Source organism: Equus przewalskii, chromosome 7 (assembly GCF_037783145.1).
Source record: "Equus przewalskii isolate Varuska chromosome 7, EquPr2, whole genome shotgun sequence".
Taxonomy (NCBI): Eukaryota; Metazoa; Chordata; class Mammalia; order Perissodactyla; family Equidae; genus Equus; species Equus przewalskii.
In genome coordinates this window covers 23,405,710-23,424,010 of record NC_091837.1, presented here as the reverse complement: position 1 = coordinate 23,424,010, position 18,301 = coordinate 23,405,710, and the positions used below count along the sequence as shown (strand labels likewise).

The 18,301-nt window shown below is 52.3% G+C and overlaps 1 protein-coding gene across 1 annotated transcript; it reads right to left on the bottom strand.

Annotated features, from left to right (window-relative positions):
- Nucleotides 1-1,860: 1,860 nt before the first annotated feature.
- LOC103541373 (calcium release-activated calcium channel protein 1) lies at nt 1,861-14,068 on the bottom strand. The gene is made up of 2 exons (XM_008508178.2): nt 13,497-14,068; nt 1,861-2,872 (listed from the first exon to the last, which is right to left on the bottom strand). Exons 1-2 carry the CDS (start codon nt 13,830-13,832, stop codon nt 2,270-2,272), a joined length of 939 nt encoding a protein of 312 aa, XP_008506400.2. The 5' UTR covers nt 13,833-14,068; the 3' UTR covers nt 1,861-2,269.
- Between the last annotated feature and the right edge of the window lie 4,233 nt (nt 14,069-18,301).

Genomic DNA, 18,301 nt, shown 5'->3' with positions numbered 1-18,301 from the left:
GAGAGACTGTGTTCATAGCTACCAGTGTTTCTCTAAGTTGCCTGGGTTTGAGAACACCTGGAGTGCTTGTTAAGACTACAGATTGCAGAGATGCACCCGATCACAGTGAATCAGAACCTCCAGGGGAAGGGCTTGGAAATCTGCATTTTAGAAGCCAATCTGGTGATTCTTGAGTTCAGCCAAGTTTAGGAAAGAAAACCTAACTTTACAGTCACAGTCCAGGAATTACTCCAGCTGCACCGCAGGTCTCTGCAGAAGCAGGGAGCCCTCAAAGCTGCAACAGCCGTGTCTAAGTCTGCACAGAAGGATAAGGGCTTAAGGCCACACTTTCCCCCAAACAACTTTCACTTCAGCCAGAGCACTTTGTTTTTATAAACCACTTTCCATATTGGGTTTCTGGGACAGACAGAAAGGCCTCAAACTCAAAGGCCTATGAGGGCCAGGAAAGTAACATAAATGAAGCTGGTCTGTGTGAGACAAGAGGGAGTGGTGGGGACTGTGGCAACACATCTCCCAGGGAAGAGGGTGGCTGCAACTCAACTCCTGCTCGTTGCTGCTCTGCAAGCTGAGCCCAGTGCTGCTGCTGCTGGATCTTCCAAGTTCTTAAGCAAAGCCAGAATCAATCCATGTCAGATTTTTTGTGCCTGGGCTCTGAGCCAGACTTTTCAGGTTTGAATTCTGGCCAATTACTTAACCTCTTTGGGCATCAGTTTTGTCATCTGCAAAATGGAGATAAATATTCCTGCCAAAATGCACACCCTAATTATAATGAGAAAACATCCGAGAAACCAGACTGAGGCTGCATTCTACAAAACCACAAGCCTGGACTCAAAAAATGTTGATGTTGGGGCTGGCCCGGTGGTGGAGCAGTTAAGTTCGTGCACTCCACTTCAGCGGCCCGGGGTTCGCCAGTTCGGATCCCGGGTGCGGGCTTACGTACCACTCCTCAAGCCATGCTGTGCAGGTGTTCCACACACAAAGTAGAGGAAGATGGGCATGGATGTTAGCTCAGGGCCAATCTTCCTCAGCAAAAAGAGGAGGATTGGTGCCGGATGTTAGCTCAGGGCTAATCTTCCTCCAAAAAAAAAAAAGGTCAATGTTACAAAGGACAAAGAAAGATGTTTCAAATTAAAGGCGATTAACGAGACGTGATAACCCAATGCAACACATGACCTTGAATGGAAAAATCACATCTAGAGAGGACATGATTGGGACGAGAGGGAAAGTGAACACAAACACTCTATTAGGTGATAGTATTGTATCAAATGTCCCGAATTTGGTCATTGAATTAAGGTTATGTAGCAGAATGTCCTTGCTTTTAGGAGTTAGTACTGGATCTCAAGTGGAGTGCAAACTCGCTATCTACTGTTCCTGAGCACAGCAAGGCTGTGACGTGCCTTACGGAGAAAACACCTGTTAGGTAAGTGTCAGTCAGGCACAAGTGACAGTGCTATTGGCAGCGAGTTCCCTGTTAATGAGTCAACCATATATGTTAAGTAAGGTGTCTTTAAACAGAAACAGAGCTAAAACAAGCTATGTGTCAATCGGTTGACAAAAATGTAACTAGAGGCTGGCAGGAACCTAACCCCGTATTTCCCTTAGGAGCAGTGGTTCAATATCCACTAATTCAGCGTTCACAGTGATTTTATAGAACAGAACTACTGTGAATAAGAATTGACTATATATATATATATACACACACACACACACATATTTCAGTTACTATTCATGCAACTTTTGCATAGTTCTGAAATTTCTTGAAATAAAATCTTGAAAAAATCTGCTCAGAGGCTCACCTGATTGGGGCACCATGAGAAATAGTACCAGGCAGTCGAGACCCAACAGATACAGACACAAGAGGAGGCGTCCCTTGTGAGTATATTTATGTGTTCACACACACACACGCACGCACACACTCGATGCTGAACGGGGAGGGAGGGGTCAAGATGGAAAGGACAGGAGGCATCCAGGTGGCACTGGCACGGGGGAGGAGGAGGGACAAAGGGAGTGTTTGTCCCCGTTCTGGCTCCCACCGGTGGCCTCCTCACAGGAGGTGAACCTGGAGCTGGAAGAACAGGAAGTGCTTATTCTCTTAGAGGAAAGTTTCAAAGTGCAGTAATTTCTCTTAAAAAATGAAGCCTCTTCCCTCCACTCTGCCCTCTGATGAAAACCCAGCCCCGTGTGCAGGCTGTCCTTGAGGCTGGTGCAGGACAAGGTCGTGGGGAAGGGCGTAAGGCCAAAGCTTTGAAGTACCCACACTTGGGAGGGCTTAGGCATAGTGGCTGCCGGGCGTCAGGGGGTGGTCCCCTCTGTGGTCCAGCTGGTCCTGCAAGCGGGCGAACTCGGCCAGCTCGTTTAGCTCCTGGAACTGTCGGTCCGTCTTATGGCTGACCAGTGAGCGGTAGAAGTGGACAGCAAAGACGATAAAGACCAGGCCGAAGGGGACCATGATGGTGGTCGAGGCGATGGCTGCGGCCTGGCCCGGGGTGATGCCGCTGCTGCTGACGTTGGCAGCTGCCCCGTCAGCTGGGGGCTTGCTGGTGGGCCGCGTCTGGCCCGGCTGCTTCTTGAGGGGCAAGAACTTGACCCAGCAGAGCAGCACGACCTCGGCCAGGAAAAGCAGCGTGCCTATGACAGTGGAGAAGGCCCAGGCCAGCTCGATGTGGCGGTGCATGCGCTCGTGCGGCGACTCCTTGACTGAGTTGAGGTTGTGCACGTTGCTCACCGCCTCGATGTTGGGCAGGATGCAGGTGCTGATCATGAGCGCAAACAGGTGCACGGCCACCAGGACCGTGGTGCAGGCGCTGAAGGCGATGAGCAGCCCGGGCGGGTAGTCGTGGTCAGCATCCAGCTGCACCTCCACCATCGCCACCTGGGAGAAGGGGAGAGCGGGCTAAGCATCAGGATGGTCACAGCCCACAGAGCTGCACTCAAATCCTGGCTCTCCTCCCATCAAGCTCTGAGACCTTGGGTAAGTCACTTGGCATCTCTGAGCCTCAGTTTCCATATCTCTATAATGGGGAGAATAAGACCCACCCACTTGAGGCTGAGAAGCGGCTGAAAGTATTGGTGAAGAAAGCAGGCTTGGAGCCCAGGCTGCTTGGATTTGAATCCCAGTTCTGCCACTCACTAGCTGTGTGTCCCTGGGAAAGTCGCTGAACCTCTCTGAACCTCAGCTTTCTTCTTTGTAAAATAGGGATATCATTTAACAATTAAACGAGAGCTCCTGGTACATGGTAAATGCTTCCCAAATAGTAAGCACTACAATTACCACCCAGCCACGTATTACAAACCAACCACCACAAATAGTTAAAATGCTAAGTTTTATGTATATTTTTATGATGATAAAAAAAGTCTGCATTAAAAAAGCAACCACCAACCCATTCCCTGTTGGCCCCCACTCCCATTCCCAAGCAGAGGCTTCTCCTTCACACCCTGCGGTTGGGGGAGAGATGAAGGCCCTCCCAGGTCACACCTAGGCCCTTTCTGAGAACACAGTGCACCAACCAACAAGGAACCAGGTGAGGCTTCCCAGAAGAGAAGGGCTCCAGCCGCCTGTGCGGACAAGCCCTGGGGCCATCTCCTCCCCCAGTCCCGGCTCTGGGCTCAGGACCCCAGGACTGATGCACTGGCTGCTCCCCAGTTCCCTGAGACCCGTGGATCCAGGGTCACCACATGCATGCTCCGGGCCCACTACCCGCTGCTTCTCACCTGGGCCTTGCGAAATACCCCCATGTGAAGGAGCCAGCTCATCAGATCCGGGCCGGGAGCAGCGGGCAGTGGGCACACTGCCAGGGTCAGCCTGCCGGGGCAGGAAGGACTGAGGCAGCCAGCGCCAACGGCAATACCACTCAGGATAGTGTTTGCTCCGTATGTGCCAGGCTCAGAGCGGGAGGTCTAACGCCAGCCCCACACCGGCCTGCCCTGATCTCTGCTTACTCCTGGGAGGGAAGTGGGCCCCTTCCTTCCCCACCAGCTCTCCTTCTGCCCGTGACGCCTGACCCGGTTCTCTTTCATGTCTTGTACCTCCGCACCCTTCCTAGGGCCCGGAGAGGCAGTGTGGGCAGTGGTTAGGCGCACAGGCTCTGGAGCCAGGCTGCCTGGCTTTGAACCCTGACTCCTCTGCTCTTTATTAGGCTGTGTGACTCTGGCAAGTTCCTTTGACTTGCTGGGCCTCAGTTTCCTCATCTATAAAATGAGAATAATTTTATACATGAGTATACAAGAGAATACATGACTGAGGGTTGTTGTGAGGATTGAGTCAATACACGTAAAACTTAGTGCCTCGCACCGAGTAAACCTTCAGTGAAAGTTCACTTTATTATGATTATTATTCAGTTTAGAAACGCCATCCCCAATCCCGCTGTCTCTATCTCGAATCCTCTGGGGTTTCTACCCTCCTGCTGGAGGGGCACGCCTGGGCTGAGAGAACACCAGGGCCAAACCGGCAGGCCTGGGTTCTGGTGCCGGAACCACCCCTGCGCTTCCCTGTGACCTTGGGTGAGACCCTCCCCTCATATCTGCAAAAGGAGGGGACATGCCGAGATTAAGGTCACAGTGTAGAGCTGATTTGGGGTCCAAGACCTTTGAGAACCTGGTGAAAATAAGGGACACGCTCCTTAGAACACCCAGGCGTATATATTCATAGGTCTTTTCTGACAGTTCCAATGACATCCACAGACTTTGCCTAGGAATTCCCACAAGTGATGATTGTGTAACTTTACAGCCCAGGAGTTTACGAAATGTTTCAAGCTCATATAAATCCGGGGCTGTGCCATTAGGATTTCAACCTCTTTTAAGATCATTCATGGCCTCAAGCCAACGCTGAGAATTCTTAGTATGTTCGGGTGAGGGACACAGGGCGTCAGGGCCGGCCACAGGGCACGGAGAGTTAAGGGCCGCATCCCAAGGCCCCTTGGTCTCTGTCCCCCGGGCTGCCCACACTGGAAAAGGGGGGCAACCCCAGCAGCGCGTGCCTCCTGCCACCTCCCCACCCCCAGCACTTCCTCTTCCTGTTTTGGCCTGCTGCCCCGGAACCTGAAACCAGAGAAGGGACAGGCAGGAGAGCCTGCTGCTTGGCTGCCCCTGCTCCACTGGCTATTTATTCACTCACCGGAAACGTCGGGATCCGTCAGGTGCATCAGGCCCTGAGCTGGCCGCTGGGGGTATATATAGGGGGGGACACATACAGGTAATGCTCCCACCCTGTTCCCTCACCTGGAACCGCTCCCTCTATATAGCCATGAAGAGTAAACTGGCTCCTCTACTTACAAAGCTGGTGACCTTGGACAAGTATTTCAACCACTCTGTGCCACAGCTTCCACATATACAACAAGGGCCTACTTCTTGTGGTTGATATAAGATGAATCAATGCATACAAAGCCCTTAAAACAAGACCTGGCATATAATAAGCTTAATAAAGTGTCAGCGATTATCAGCAACATCATTAGTCTTCTTTTACAAATGAAGAAACTGAGGCTCAGAGAGGGGAGGCTGGCAGTGCCAAAGGCTACACTGCTGCTGAGCGGAGGATCTGAACTCAAGTCCACCTGGCTGGAAAGCTTGTGTGCAAAGGGGGGAACAGTACTTCCCTCACATGGTTGCTACCACAGACTAAATGTCTGTGTCCCCCCAAAACTAACACACTGAAATCCTAACCCCCAGTGTGATGGTGTGATTAGGTCATGAGGGTGAAGCCCTCAAGATTGGATTAGTGCCCTTATCAGAGAGACTCCAGGGAGCTCCCTCGCCTCTCCTGCCATGTGAGGACACAGAGAGTGAACAGCGTCTATGAACCAGGAAGCCCGCCCCTGGATCTTCCAGCCTCCAGCACTGTGAGAAATACATGTCTGCTGTGGGACTGTGGGATTCTGTTAAAGCACCCACATGCACTAAGGCAGTTGCTGAGGAGATGACATGAGGTCTTGACATGTAACTGTTTAACACAGGGCCGGCCCACAGGAGGCACTCAACAAATCTTAGTTAAGAAAAAAAACACGGAGCTTGAAGTGGGAGAGAAATAGCCCCTGGATGCCCTCAGCTCAGGCTGGAGAGAGCAGACCCCATGTGCCCATGTTCCACCCCTTGGGATGGGTGTGGGTCTCGGACCCCCACTCTGGGCCTCACCTGCTCCATTCTGAGGCTGCCCCAGCTGCAAACGTCGGGCACTAGGAGAACTCGAGCCCCAAACCACACCTGGCCAGACGGCCACCTCAGCAGGACTGAAACCACCCCCTTTACACACCATTCGTCACACCCACAGGCTCCAGGGCCAGAAAACATAGCTGCCAACACACACCTGGCCTGGGGACACCAGAACGGGCCAGCCTTCCCTGAGGTCTTGGACTGGGGGGCTCAGCCTGTGACGCTGGGCCCTCTGAGGACAGGGAAGGGGCCTGCTGCTGTGCTCTGGAAGAAACCCCATCACCCTCGCAGGACCCTACAATTCTGGAACTTCGACCACACAGGCTGGCTGTAGGACCAAGCTCAGCGCCATGGGGCTTCGGAAAGGAATGGTTCAGAATGAGAAGAAAGGAACGGATGGCACGTATCCTGGATCCTGATGAAAAGTGTTCACAGGAATAAAAGCCACTGCTTTTTCCAGAATGCTTCCCGCTTGGGAAATCTCCCCCCGGATATAGAGAGTAAAGTTGGGGGCCTCACGGAATCTGGCAGGCGACTCCCAGGGCCCCAGCTGAGTCCCAGAGAGATCAGATCAGATTGCAAGCAGCCTCGCAAGGTAAATATAGCTGGAGCGCTGGGCCCGTTAACCCAAAATAAAATAAACAGCTCCCAGCCGGCCACGGGCCTCTTTGAACCTGGCCACACAGGTCCTAAAGGGGTAGGAAGGGCAAAAGACTGCCAGCCCCACCTCACGCTTGTCTAAGAACCCCCCCAACAGGGGACTTGGGGATGCCAATTTTCAAGCATGAGCCAAGAAGAGGGTCACGTGATTTTGCAAAGGGTAGGGCCTGGCTGGCTTTGCCAGGCATTTGCCCACCACGCCCAAATGCCAACCACCTCTCCTCACTCCTGCTGGGCTCTACGGAGACCCCGGCCACCTGGCGCCTGCCTGGAAGTCCAGGCCCTTCTGAGGCAGCCCTCCCACGCCCAGCCTGACCCCAGGGCCCACAGCTGGGAGACACAAGTCTCCTTTCCCAAGCCCAGGCTTCTCTGGTTCAGTCTTTAGGAGGGTGGGTGGCTGCAGCCTGGCACACAAGGGCCGCCAAGCCGCAATCACCCAGGGTCACGCAGGGCCGTCTGAGCCTGCCAGCCCATCTCAAATGCAAACCGTCTATTAAGAGGGGATTGAGGCATAGTCCAGAGGTTTACAGACTCTTTGACCACTGCAGTCCAGTACTCCAAAAGTTTCTAGAAATAGATACGCGCACATGCATAAGAGAAACAAAAGCTTCCCCAAATAATATTTATCCTGAAAGCCCACTAATAGCAGCCTATTCTTACAACACTCCATGCATGCTGTTTTTTATTTCATTCCATTCTTGTTTCATTTAAACCAAGACCCAACGCTGGTTGTGACTCACTGAATTTATGTCATAAGCCACTAAGTTGAACCTGCAGCTGGGGGGTTGGGGGGAGAACAAGCCTAGACTTTCTCTTCATCTGCTAATTCTGACTTCGTCAGTTTTGCCTGGAGGACCTTGTGGCTCTGCTGGAGAGAAAGCAGGAAGTCAGACAGCAAAATTCCTGCCCCAGGGAGGATGGCAGACACTAAGCATTTAGGCAAATAAGTATTTTCGGACTGTGATAAGCGACCTTCAATTATGCTCCTCCACTATCGCACTTACCAAACAAACGTGCTCTAAAGACATAATTACAGGTCTGCTTCCACTCTGCTCCACTTCCCTTTGTTTCTCCAGCAACTAGAGCTGGACCTTGTCCCACTAGGGACCTCAGGAAAAGATCGTTGAAGGAATAAACCTTACTTATAGGTATTTCAGCCCCGGGTCTCTAAATCCTGTGTGACCCACTGGAAATCAGAAGACCGTATCAGAGCTTCTAATGACATTATTTAGCTCATCTTTTCAACTTTGCAATGTTGTATTTTTATGTATGTTTTAATGCACATGATGTTTGATTAGAGCACACATATCATACATAATATGTATTATATATACGTACACAGACACATAACATGTAATACATACGCGTACAAATACTGAGGCTAGCATGAACAATCTTTGGGGAGGGTGTGCACTCAAAAGTTTGGAGACCACCGCTTAGACCAGGGGTTGGCAAACTGCAGCCTGAAGAATGAAGCTCTTGTAAATAAAGTTTTATTGGGACACAGCCACGTCCATTCATTTACCTATCAGTTGTGGCTGCTTTTGAGCTAAAATGGTGGAATTGAGCAGTTACCACCCAGACTGTGTGGCCTGCAAAGCTGAAAATATTTACTATCCGGCCCTTCCCAGAAAAGGGTGGCCGACTCCTACATTAGAACCATGCTCCCGAAGAAGGCTGTGAAATCACAGGCCCAGGAAATTCTCCTCTGAAGAAAACAGCGTGTGGCCCTATCAGTTTGAGAGGTCCCTGCTAGGGAACACATTTAAGGCTCCCCAGAAGGCCTATCAGGGAGAAACCTCCTGGCTTCTGTTTAAATGTTCTCAGTTTTATTTCTCCAAGGGAGCTCCTCCTCTCCCCAGCACCGATTGCCATAGGCCACCTGGGGAAGCCTTAGCTTTCTCCTTCACCAGCCCTGGACCCAGCAACCAGCAGAGCTCAACACAGATCCCAGTGGAAAGTTCTAGAAATGCACCACCAGGCACTTGTGAAGTTTTACAAGAGGCTTCTCAGCTAGGCAGGGAGTGTCCTCCCCTCAGGGCATTCAGCAAAATTCCGTTTCTACACAGCCCGGAGTGCAGAGCCGCACACCCAGAAGACTTCAAAGGCCCAGTTGCCGACCAGCTAAGGTGACGGGTGAGAGCTTGGTTGAGCAGAAAAGGTTCCAAGTCAGACAGACCAGGGCTTGAATTCTACTAGCTGGGTGATCTTCACCTCTATGAGCCTTAGATTTTCTATCTATAGTACACGACTTTAAGAGCCTTCTGATGATTCAATAAGAATGAAAGAAAAGGGGGCTGGCCCTGTGGCTGAGTGGTTAAGTTTGCACGCTCCACTGCGGTGGCCCAGGGTTTCGCCAGTTTGGATCCTGGGCGTGGACATGGCACTGCTCATCAAGCCATGCTGAGGTGGCATCCCACATGCCACAACTAGAAGGACCCACAACTAAGAATATACAACTATGTACCGGGGGGCTTTGGGGAGAAAAAGGAAAAAATAAACTCTAAAAAAGAAAAAAAAAGGAATGAAAGAAAAGGGTCCAGACTCATGCCTGGTGTTCAGCAACATCATCATCATTATCCCAGAATTCATCATGTAACTCCTCTGCTCCAAAACCTTCAATGGCTCCCCATTGCCAATACAAGAGTTCAAACTTCCTAAACAGCTAGGCAAGGCCCTCCACTATCTTGCCTGGCTAGACTCATCTTTCTCTACTACTCCCTACACACCCTCAGCTACAGCCACATCAGCCCCTCTGCCCTTCCCTGAGACCCTATAATTTCTCATCTTTGTGACTTTGTCCCAGACACCTCCTCTGATCAGGGGCTCTTCCTCAAGCCCTACCTCTACCACCCTCAAGGCTTAGCTGGAATCATTCTTCCCAATCAGTTAACCCTTATAATGGCAGTCCCAACACCATGGGAACAAAGGTAATTAAGTTCCCCGGGTACTCAGGCCAGGGATATTCTAAGTGCTCTGCAAATGCTAAATCAGTGAATCCTCACACCAAACCTATGAAGTTGATACTATTATTACCCCCATTTTACAGATGAGGAAACTGAGGCCCAGAGCCATTAAGTGGCTTCCCCAGGGTCTCACTGTTGTAAATGGTAGAGCCAGATCTGAACCCAAGCTGTCTTACTTTGCTCTCCCACACTGGAGCCCCCCAGCTCCGCCCTACCCAACTCCGATGCTTCCTCTCCTCTAGCAACGGGGCTACACTACAGGCCAGAGCTCAGCAGCTTACCAGCCAGGTAACCGTGAGGACGTCACTCACCTAGGATGAGCACCTACCCTCACGAGACGGGTCAACAATACTTTGCACAGCAGCGAGCCTACTGCATGAGCCCAGTTATCAACAGCAATGATTACCATTAGTATCAGCAACGTGATTGGTAACTTCTTACTCTCACTTCCATGCCCACCAAACTCCGAACACGTCACAGGCTCAGTGTCTTATGATTTGAGTTCTTCCTTCCAACTCATTTTCAACAGAAATTCCAAGAAACTTCTAAACCTGCTCTGGAACCTGGGAACAAAAGGGTGCTAGCGGGCAGAGAACTTGAGGAGGCAGATAATCCAAAAATAATTGATCCCAGGTCGTGGAAGGCATTTTGTTTACAGCAGCAGGCTGACCTTCCCAATTATCTTCTGCTTAGGCTAACATTACACCCTGCCCTCCCCAGCTAACCAAGATGGCCATGCGTGCTTGCCACGGTCCTGTAGGGCACACGGCCAAGCTGAGGCTGGCTGCCTCTCACTGAGAGGTAAACTGAGGCACGGACGGCATGGATCATAGTCCATGACAGCACCCTCGGCTCAAGGGTGCAGGATGCTGATCTTGTGCTCATCCAGGGCCCCCGGTTTTGTATCTTTCATTGGAATCAATGCTGAGCCCAGACAAGGCCTATTGTTTCTAGAAATGCTGTCAGGAGCGGGAATCTTGTCTGCACAGTAGAGGGCCAGCTAAGGTATACACCATCAGATCCTGGAAATTCCTCAACCCTTCGTGGGCCCAATCTGGCCTCCTAATGAATCCTTATGTAAGTCCATGAAGGAAGAGGATCTGTGCCCCCTTCGTACACATGAGAAAACTGGCCCCCAAAGAGTAAAGCTGCTTGTCTGAGATCCCATTGCCAGGCCCTTCCACCCACGGTGGTGGTGGTGGGGGTCAATCCCCTCCAGGCTCTTGGGAGATTTTCCCTCCATCTCACCTGGTGAGCAGGTGAGCCTCCCATCCACACCAACTCCCCCACACCCTGGAGATCAAAAGTCACCTCAGTTCCTCTGGTTTTCCAGGTCTCTAGGAAGGAAGCCCTCCGGGGGCAGGAAGTTGTTTGTGCTGACTCACAGGCTAAAGGGGAGCAGTCCAGGAAACTTGCTCACTCTGTTTCCATGGCACTGGGCTGTGCAGCACCCCTTCCTCTCGGAGGCTCACTCACAAAGCTGGGTGTCTGCGGCGGGGGTGGGGCATGGGCACACCTACCCTGCTGAGCCCCACTCTCTACCCGAACCCCATCTTTCTCATTGATTTCCAGACTGATGGCAAACGCAGTTACCTCTTGTAACTGCTTCACTAGAATGGAGGCTGTCACGGGGTTCGGCCCTTCCCTGCTGGCAGAACTTTGGGGATTCCATCTTGGAGCCAGGAAGCCTTCTCCACCCTGGCTGGGGAAAGTAAAGGTCCCCAAGAGACAGTCTGGGTGAGCCAAGGCCCACCCAAAGTCGCTGGCTGCCCCTGCCTCCTCACACTGTTTTTAGCAAGAGGAAGAGGGAGGTGACATTTGATTAAAAGGCCTGGCTTCTTCGGGAGGAAGACAAGACTCAAGAAGGCAGGGTCCTCACTTCTCCTGGAGTGGGAGGGGGCCTGGGCAGCTATGAATTTACGATCCCAAGAAAAAGGGAACAGGCATGGCACCTGAAGAGCGCTGCTGCGGGGAGCTGACAATTGCTGATGTCACTCCCTTCCTCTCCCTTCCCCCAAAACATAAAATTTTATTTTGTTTAAAAGAAACTTTTCTGCTCCATGTCTCACTCCCTAGAAGGCCTGGTCCTAACATGTCCCTGGCTGGATATCAATCAGAGCTCCATACACCACAAATGGCACAAGAGCCTAACTGAGTTCTGGATGCCAGCAGAGCCGGGTTCAAATCTCCCTCCAGCAGACTAGCTGGGTGGCCTTCGGGCAGTCCCATGACAAGACTCACCTCAAAAGGGTGGCTGAGGAGTATGGAAGTTAAGGAACCTATGCAGTGTCTAGTACACAGCAGGTGCATGGTAAATGTCAGCTATTCTTTGAGATTCTTCAGGCACAAGGCAGAGATGGGTGGCACAGGATCTGGGACTGACAGAACATAGGATGGAATTCATCATATTGACCTAAACCAAAAACTAGACTCCCACTCCCTTGCACATGCACACACACACAATCTCACCCCCTCTCAAGGGCTCCCTCAACTTAATTCTTAAAGTCAGAGAAACTTCTGAGCAGCAGCCTTCACTTACAGATTCAGAAATCAAGGCCCAGAGAGGGCTCTGCTTGAGGTCACACAAGCAGCAAGTGGCAGGGCTGGGAGAGCTCTTCTCCACACCCGGTCACCTGGCCTTTCCACTGTGGCTGGTGTGCTCTGTGCCTGCTCAGGCTTTCTAAAAAGTTCAGGCTCCACTGCACCGGCCCACTTGTTTGTAGAACTCAGCGAGAGGACCAGACACACTCCCTTCCCAAGAAAACAGAAGGGTGCAGCCACGCCCTCCCTCAAGGCCAAGGGCTCAGCTCAATCACTGGGAAAGGGAGGAGAGCTCTAGGCTAGAGACCTTGGGTGGGGGGGGCTGACCCCATTCAAGAGGGCTGATGTCACCAAGAAAGTGATAATAATCAATTGTTACGTAGGGCCTAGTCCCAAGATTCCAAGATTCCAGGCCTTAAGGCATCCCCAAGGCCACTTCTCCGCCCAACCTGTGTCTCACCCATCCCACCCATCAGAGGCTTGTTTCTACTCTAGCTCAGCAGGGCAAGGGGAGAGGAAACTATGCCAACCCCCTAAATCAAGAAAGAGCCCATTCAACAGGAACATGTCCCACCCTCCTCCCCCACACCCAGTGACTCAGTGGCAAGTTTCTGGGGAAGAAACTGAAAGTGAGGAGTGGTTGTCAGCACAGCAGGCTCAGGCTCTCGGAAAATGCGGTGGGAGAAAGGGTGTCAGGAAATCCCCTCTACCAGGTAATAAAAGAACATGGCCAGCCTCTTCTGACCTCAAGTGTGGGGGTACAAGACAGACAGCTCAGAGGTCCCTCTCTTCCCACCTCCTGACACCTGCTCCCAAGGAGATCAGACCCTTTGTGTCCCTCCTTTCTCCCTGAACATATGTGGGACGGTCTTCTTGCACATCTACTTCGAGGATCCTGCTGTTTCTCTCTCCTTGCTGCATCGAGCTTGCACATCTGAAGGCACCTGAGCCCCTCAACCCTGGACATTTGTATGGTTTGTCACCCTCCCAATTTCCCAAATCGGGTATCACTTGTCGCTCATCTGTGCTCACGTCCAACACCTCTGGTCCCGTCCAGGGTCCATGAGTCTTCTCCCAGCTCTTCCCCTCACCCCAGCCCGCCTGCTCCCCTGTGGGCCCCATCGGGGCTGCGGGAGGGAACAACCAGGACAGGAGAGGGGGCAGGGCAGGGCGGCCCGAGCTCACCATAGCGAAGCCAGAGAGAAGAGCCGAGGTCCGGCTGGAGGCTTTCAGCTTGGCGCGGCTCAAGTAGAGCTTGCGCCAGGACAGCGCCTGCATCGAGTGCTCGTTGAGGCTCATCACCTCGGAGTAACTCTGGCCGATCCAGTCCGGGTAGGTGACTGCAGGAGGAGGAGGAGGAGGAGGCGGCGGCGGCGGCGGCGGCGGCGGTGACGACCCCGGGGGCTCCCCGTCCCCGCTGCGGCGCCGGCTCCGGCGGCTGCCGCTGTTGCTGCCGCCGCCGCCGCTGAGGGGAAGCTCGGGGCTGTTGCTGCTCGGGGGCGGGGCGGGCTCCGGATGCATGGAGCACGCTGCAGAGGCGCGGGCTGGCCCGGGCGCCTGCGAAGGCGGCGGCCCCCACCCCACGCCGCACCTCCGCCTCCGCCTGAGGCAGCGACCGCCTGCCCCCGCGCGGGGCCGGCCTCCCGTGGCCGGGCGCCGACGACAACGACGAGATCGTCACCGCGCCTGCAGCGCCAGCTCGCAGCCCCGCCGCGCCTCTTGCAAAAGCCCGGGGAGGCTGCAACGCGAGCCTGCGCGCGAGCCAGCGTCCGGATCCCGGGGCCCGGACCCTCGGCGCGCGCCGCGATTGGCTGCCGCCCCAGGCTGATTTGCATGCGCCCCCGCCCACCCCGACGCCCCGCCCAGAGGAGGTGGGCGGTGCCGGCTCGAGTCACGTGATCCGTCTCGTCGGCCAGCACCGCCCACAACACCCGCTCGGCGCCACGAGCGCTGGCGCCCCTTCCTGGAAGTGTCCAAGGCCACTACGCCTCGCTGGGCTCGCGCCCCCGGGGCCTCCCGTCTCCGCCGCTGCTCCGACGGCCCTTCTCCCGGAGCTCGGACTCCTGGGTCGGCCCGCCTGAGGTCACCTCTGGGCGCCCCGTGAGGCTCATTTCCCCTTTGGAACAAGATGGCTCAAGTTCTGCAGGAAAAAGAACAAGCTGAGGTCTAGAGTTCATTTAGTCTTTGCTTATTGAGCATCTCCTGGGTGCCAGCACTGTTCTAGGCGCTCAGAATAGGGTGGTGAACAAGGTGGACAAAGTCCCCTGCCCTCAGGAAGCTTACATTCGGGGAGGGGGGGCAACACACAAACACTGAAGAGTAAGTTATAATAGTTTAGGTGGTAAATGTATAGAAAAAAAATAAAGCAAGGAAATGGGGGTGGGTGATGCAGAGGCTGCAATCTTATTATTAGAATGCTCTGGGCAGGGGTTTTTGGTCTGTTTTGTTCAATGCGTTCATTTACGGTTCACCAGCGTCTGACACATAGTAGGCTGGCCAGCATGTGATAAGGTTTTTTTTTTTTTCCCTAAAGATTAGCCCTGGGCTAACTACTGCCAATCCTCCTCTTTTTGCTGAGGAAGACTAGCCTTGAGCTAACATCCGTGCCCATCTTCCTCTACTTTATCTGTGAGATGCCTACCACAGCATGGGTGTGAAGCAGTGCCATGTCCGCACCTGGGATCCGAACAGGGGAACCCCCGGGCCGCAGAGCCTCCGACCGTGCACACAACCACTGCGCCACTGGGCAGGCCCCAATGTTTTTTTGAATGAGTGAATGAAAGCTCAAAGCAAGTGTTTACTGTGCGCCTGTGAAGTGCGAGGCTGAAGGATTCCAGGAAATGGTAACCTTCATGGACTCTTACATTTTAGTGGGGAGAACAGACAATAAACAAACAAATAAGGTAAGTTTACACTTTCTGAATTGGTCACATCTGAGCTGAGACGTGAGCCAGCAATGCGAAGAGCCAGGGACCTGCTTTCCAGAGGGGAAGGGAACAGCAGATGCAAAGACCCTGAAGCAGCGGTATCTGGCTGTTGGAGCATCAGGAGGCCAACTTAGCTGCGAAATAGCGGAGGGCAGAGGTAGAGTACTGGGCTAGGAGCTGTCCCCTAGGATCTGAGCTCCAGGACGGCAGGGACTTTACTGTCAGTTTCGCAATTCTACCTTCAGCATCTAGAACATCGCTTGGCACATACTCGGGACTCATTAAATATTTGTTGAATGAATAAGTGTGGGAGAGACAGAAATGAGTGAAGCTCATAATTATCCCAGAGTCAAGTCACAAGCATGTGGCATTCCAGGTCAGTGATTTGAAATTTAACTCTTGTCACCAGTAGAGAGCGCCCCTCCATTCACCCACATTATGGGAAAAAACTGAAGGCACCTCCTCCCAAAAGTCTCTAGGATTCCCCCAGAGGCCTTTCTCTGTGTTTTTATGAAGAATAGGGAACTTGGAATTTGAAATCTAACCCCACTGGGCTTGTTTCTTTGGTGGCACTTGTAACTCCTTCCACTTACCATCTGTGTCCTAGCTCAAATATCACCTCTAAAGAGACCTTCCCTCTCTGTCTAAAGTTGCCCCCATTTCATGCTCTATCAGCTCACCCTGTTTTATTTCCTTTATAGTTCTGATCACTACAGTATCTGAAATCACCTAGTTTATTTATGTATTGACCTGTTTGTGCATGTCTTGAGAGCAAAGTTCATGTCTGTTTAAATCACTTCGCTATCACCCCAGGGCCTTACACAGGGTCTGGCTCACTGGGGACTCCCAAGAGAAACATGGGCAAGGAATAAAATAATGAAATGTCTTTGGTTCCGAGAAATCCCAGCTCAGAATTGGGTACACACAACATCTGAAAGCTAGTGGGGCCTGACGGAGGCCAGCAGGTTTGGAAGAGGGGGAGGCTGGAAGCTGGAAGGAGAGATTTGCTGATTTGGAAGGAACAATAGGATCTGGGCGTGGCAACTCAGCAGGGGGCTTTGGGGCGGGGATGGGGCCAGGTTTCCTTTCTCCAGCGCCTGCACCATGCCGTTCCCCTCTCCTGTTTCTCTGCCGTTTGAATCCCACCATCCGCACTGAGCAGAAAAAATAAAAATGCTCTCCAGACTTGAGGGGAAGGCATCCGGGTGGCAACCCCTGCTTCCTGCCCTGGAGTCCTAGTGCCCTGCAGGGCTAGGGGCTAGGAACTCTCCCCACCCTCGTTAGAGCAGCTGGGACCGTGAGATGCACCAACCTCGTCCCAAACGCCTATTTAGCAGAGAAACTGAGGCCCCAGAGAGAAAACATCCTGCCAAAGGACACCAAACAAGCCAGCGGAGAATCAGGACTGGAACCCAGGCTGCCCAACCCCGCAGCGCCTCCAAGCGCTGTGTGTGGCTCCCCCTAGTGGCTAGGAAGGTTTGCTCTCCGCCTTTGGGGGTTTATACCCGAAAAGGCCAGAGAGAATTTTTCAACCCACTCTGCGCATGAGAGTATAGAGATCCAGCTGAAAGTGATGCTGCATCCCGCGCCCACCACCGTGGCCAGGAGGCACAGCCCAGGGCTGACCAAAGATGACATGAACTGCCCGGGAAGGTGGAAGCAAGCGCCCCATCACATGGGGTATAAAAATAAACAACAGGTAGTACTTAGCAATGACCGGCACTATTCTAAGCCCTTTGTTATTAAACAAGTTGTATATTTACTATATATTATATTAAAGATATTGAATAGTTTCATTGTTTATTATTTTGTTATATTGACTATATTATATTGAACTCAGGAATTCCTTACAAGGACCGATGGTATTATCATCATCTTACAGGTGAGAACAATGTACAGAGAGCCAGTAAGTGGGAGTACAGGACATTAAACCCACTTGAGTCCCCAGAGTCTGCTGCTTAACCGAAGTCACCGCTGCCCCTGCATCAGAATGAACCTCCAGAGGCATTTTGTGGGTTTTTTTCTGGTTTTTTTTTGAGAGATATTTTGTTAAAATGCAAATTACTAAAACCCATTCAAGCAGTTTACTTTTAGCAAGTTCTTTGGGTGAAGTTTGAGAACCACTGAACCAGATGAGCTTTAGTTTTTGAGTACTTTGAGTCTTTTTTTTTAAGATTTTATTTTTCCTTTTTCTTCCCAAAGCCCCAGGCTACATAGTTGTGTATTTTTAGTCCTGGGTCCTTCTACTTGTGGCATGTGGGATGCCTCAGCATGGCCTGATGAGCGGTGCCATGTCCATGCCCTGGATCCGAACCGGCGAAACCGTGGGCCGCCAAAGTGGAGTGCGCAAACTTAACCACTCGGCCACCATGGGCCGGCCCCTGCTTTTAGTCTCTTTGTAGTGGTTAAGGTTGGCTGTCCCCCTTGGCTACTCAGCTGCAGTTTGACCTCAGGCAAATTACTTAACCTCTCTGAGCCCCCAATCCTCTTAGCAAAAATGGAGATATTACAAATACCTGTTCATGGACCCTGAAGTTAGACACCCAGTCACCTCCCCCAGGCAGATTTTGAGGAGGGACAAATTTGATGCCCAGCTGAAGAGGAACCCCCTTACCTCTTCCTGCCCAATAAGCCCTCAAAGAATCCCCCAGTTTCATTTCAGTTTAAAAAGCAAGTACTGGGGGCCGGCCCGGTGGCACAGCAGTTAGGTTCACACATTCTGCTTCGGCAGCCCTTTCGCCAGTTGTGATCCTGGGTGTGGACATACACACTGCTTGGCAAGCCATGCTGTGGTAGGTGTCCCACATATAAAGTAGAGGAAGATGGGCATGGATGTTAGCTCAGGGCTAGTCTTCCTCAGCAAAAAGAGGAGGATCGATCCGGCAGCAGATGTTAGCTCAGGGTTAATCTTCCTCAAAAAAAAAAAAGTGAGTACTTTGTCAGAGCCCATCATGGTTGCTTGCCTCTGTCTGCTTCCTCCCCCATCTGTGCCTCCCCCTTGACTGCTCTAAGACTTGAAACTCCTGTTAGTGATAATAAAAAGAGCCACCAGTTCGTGAGCTC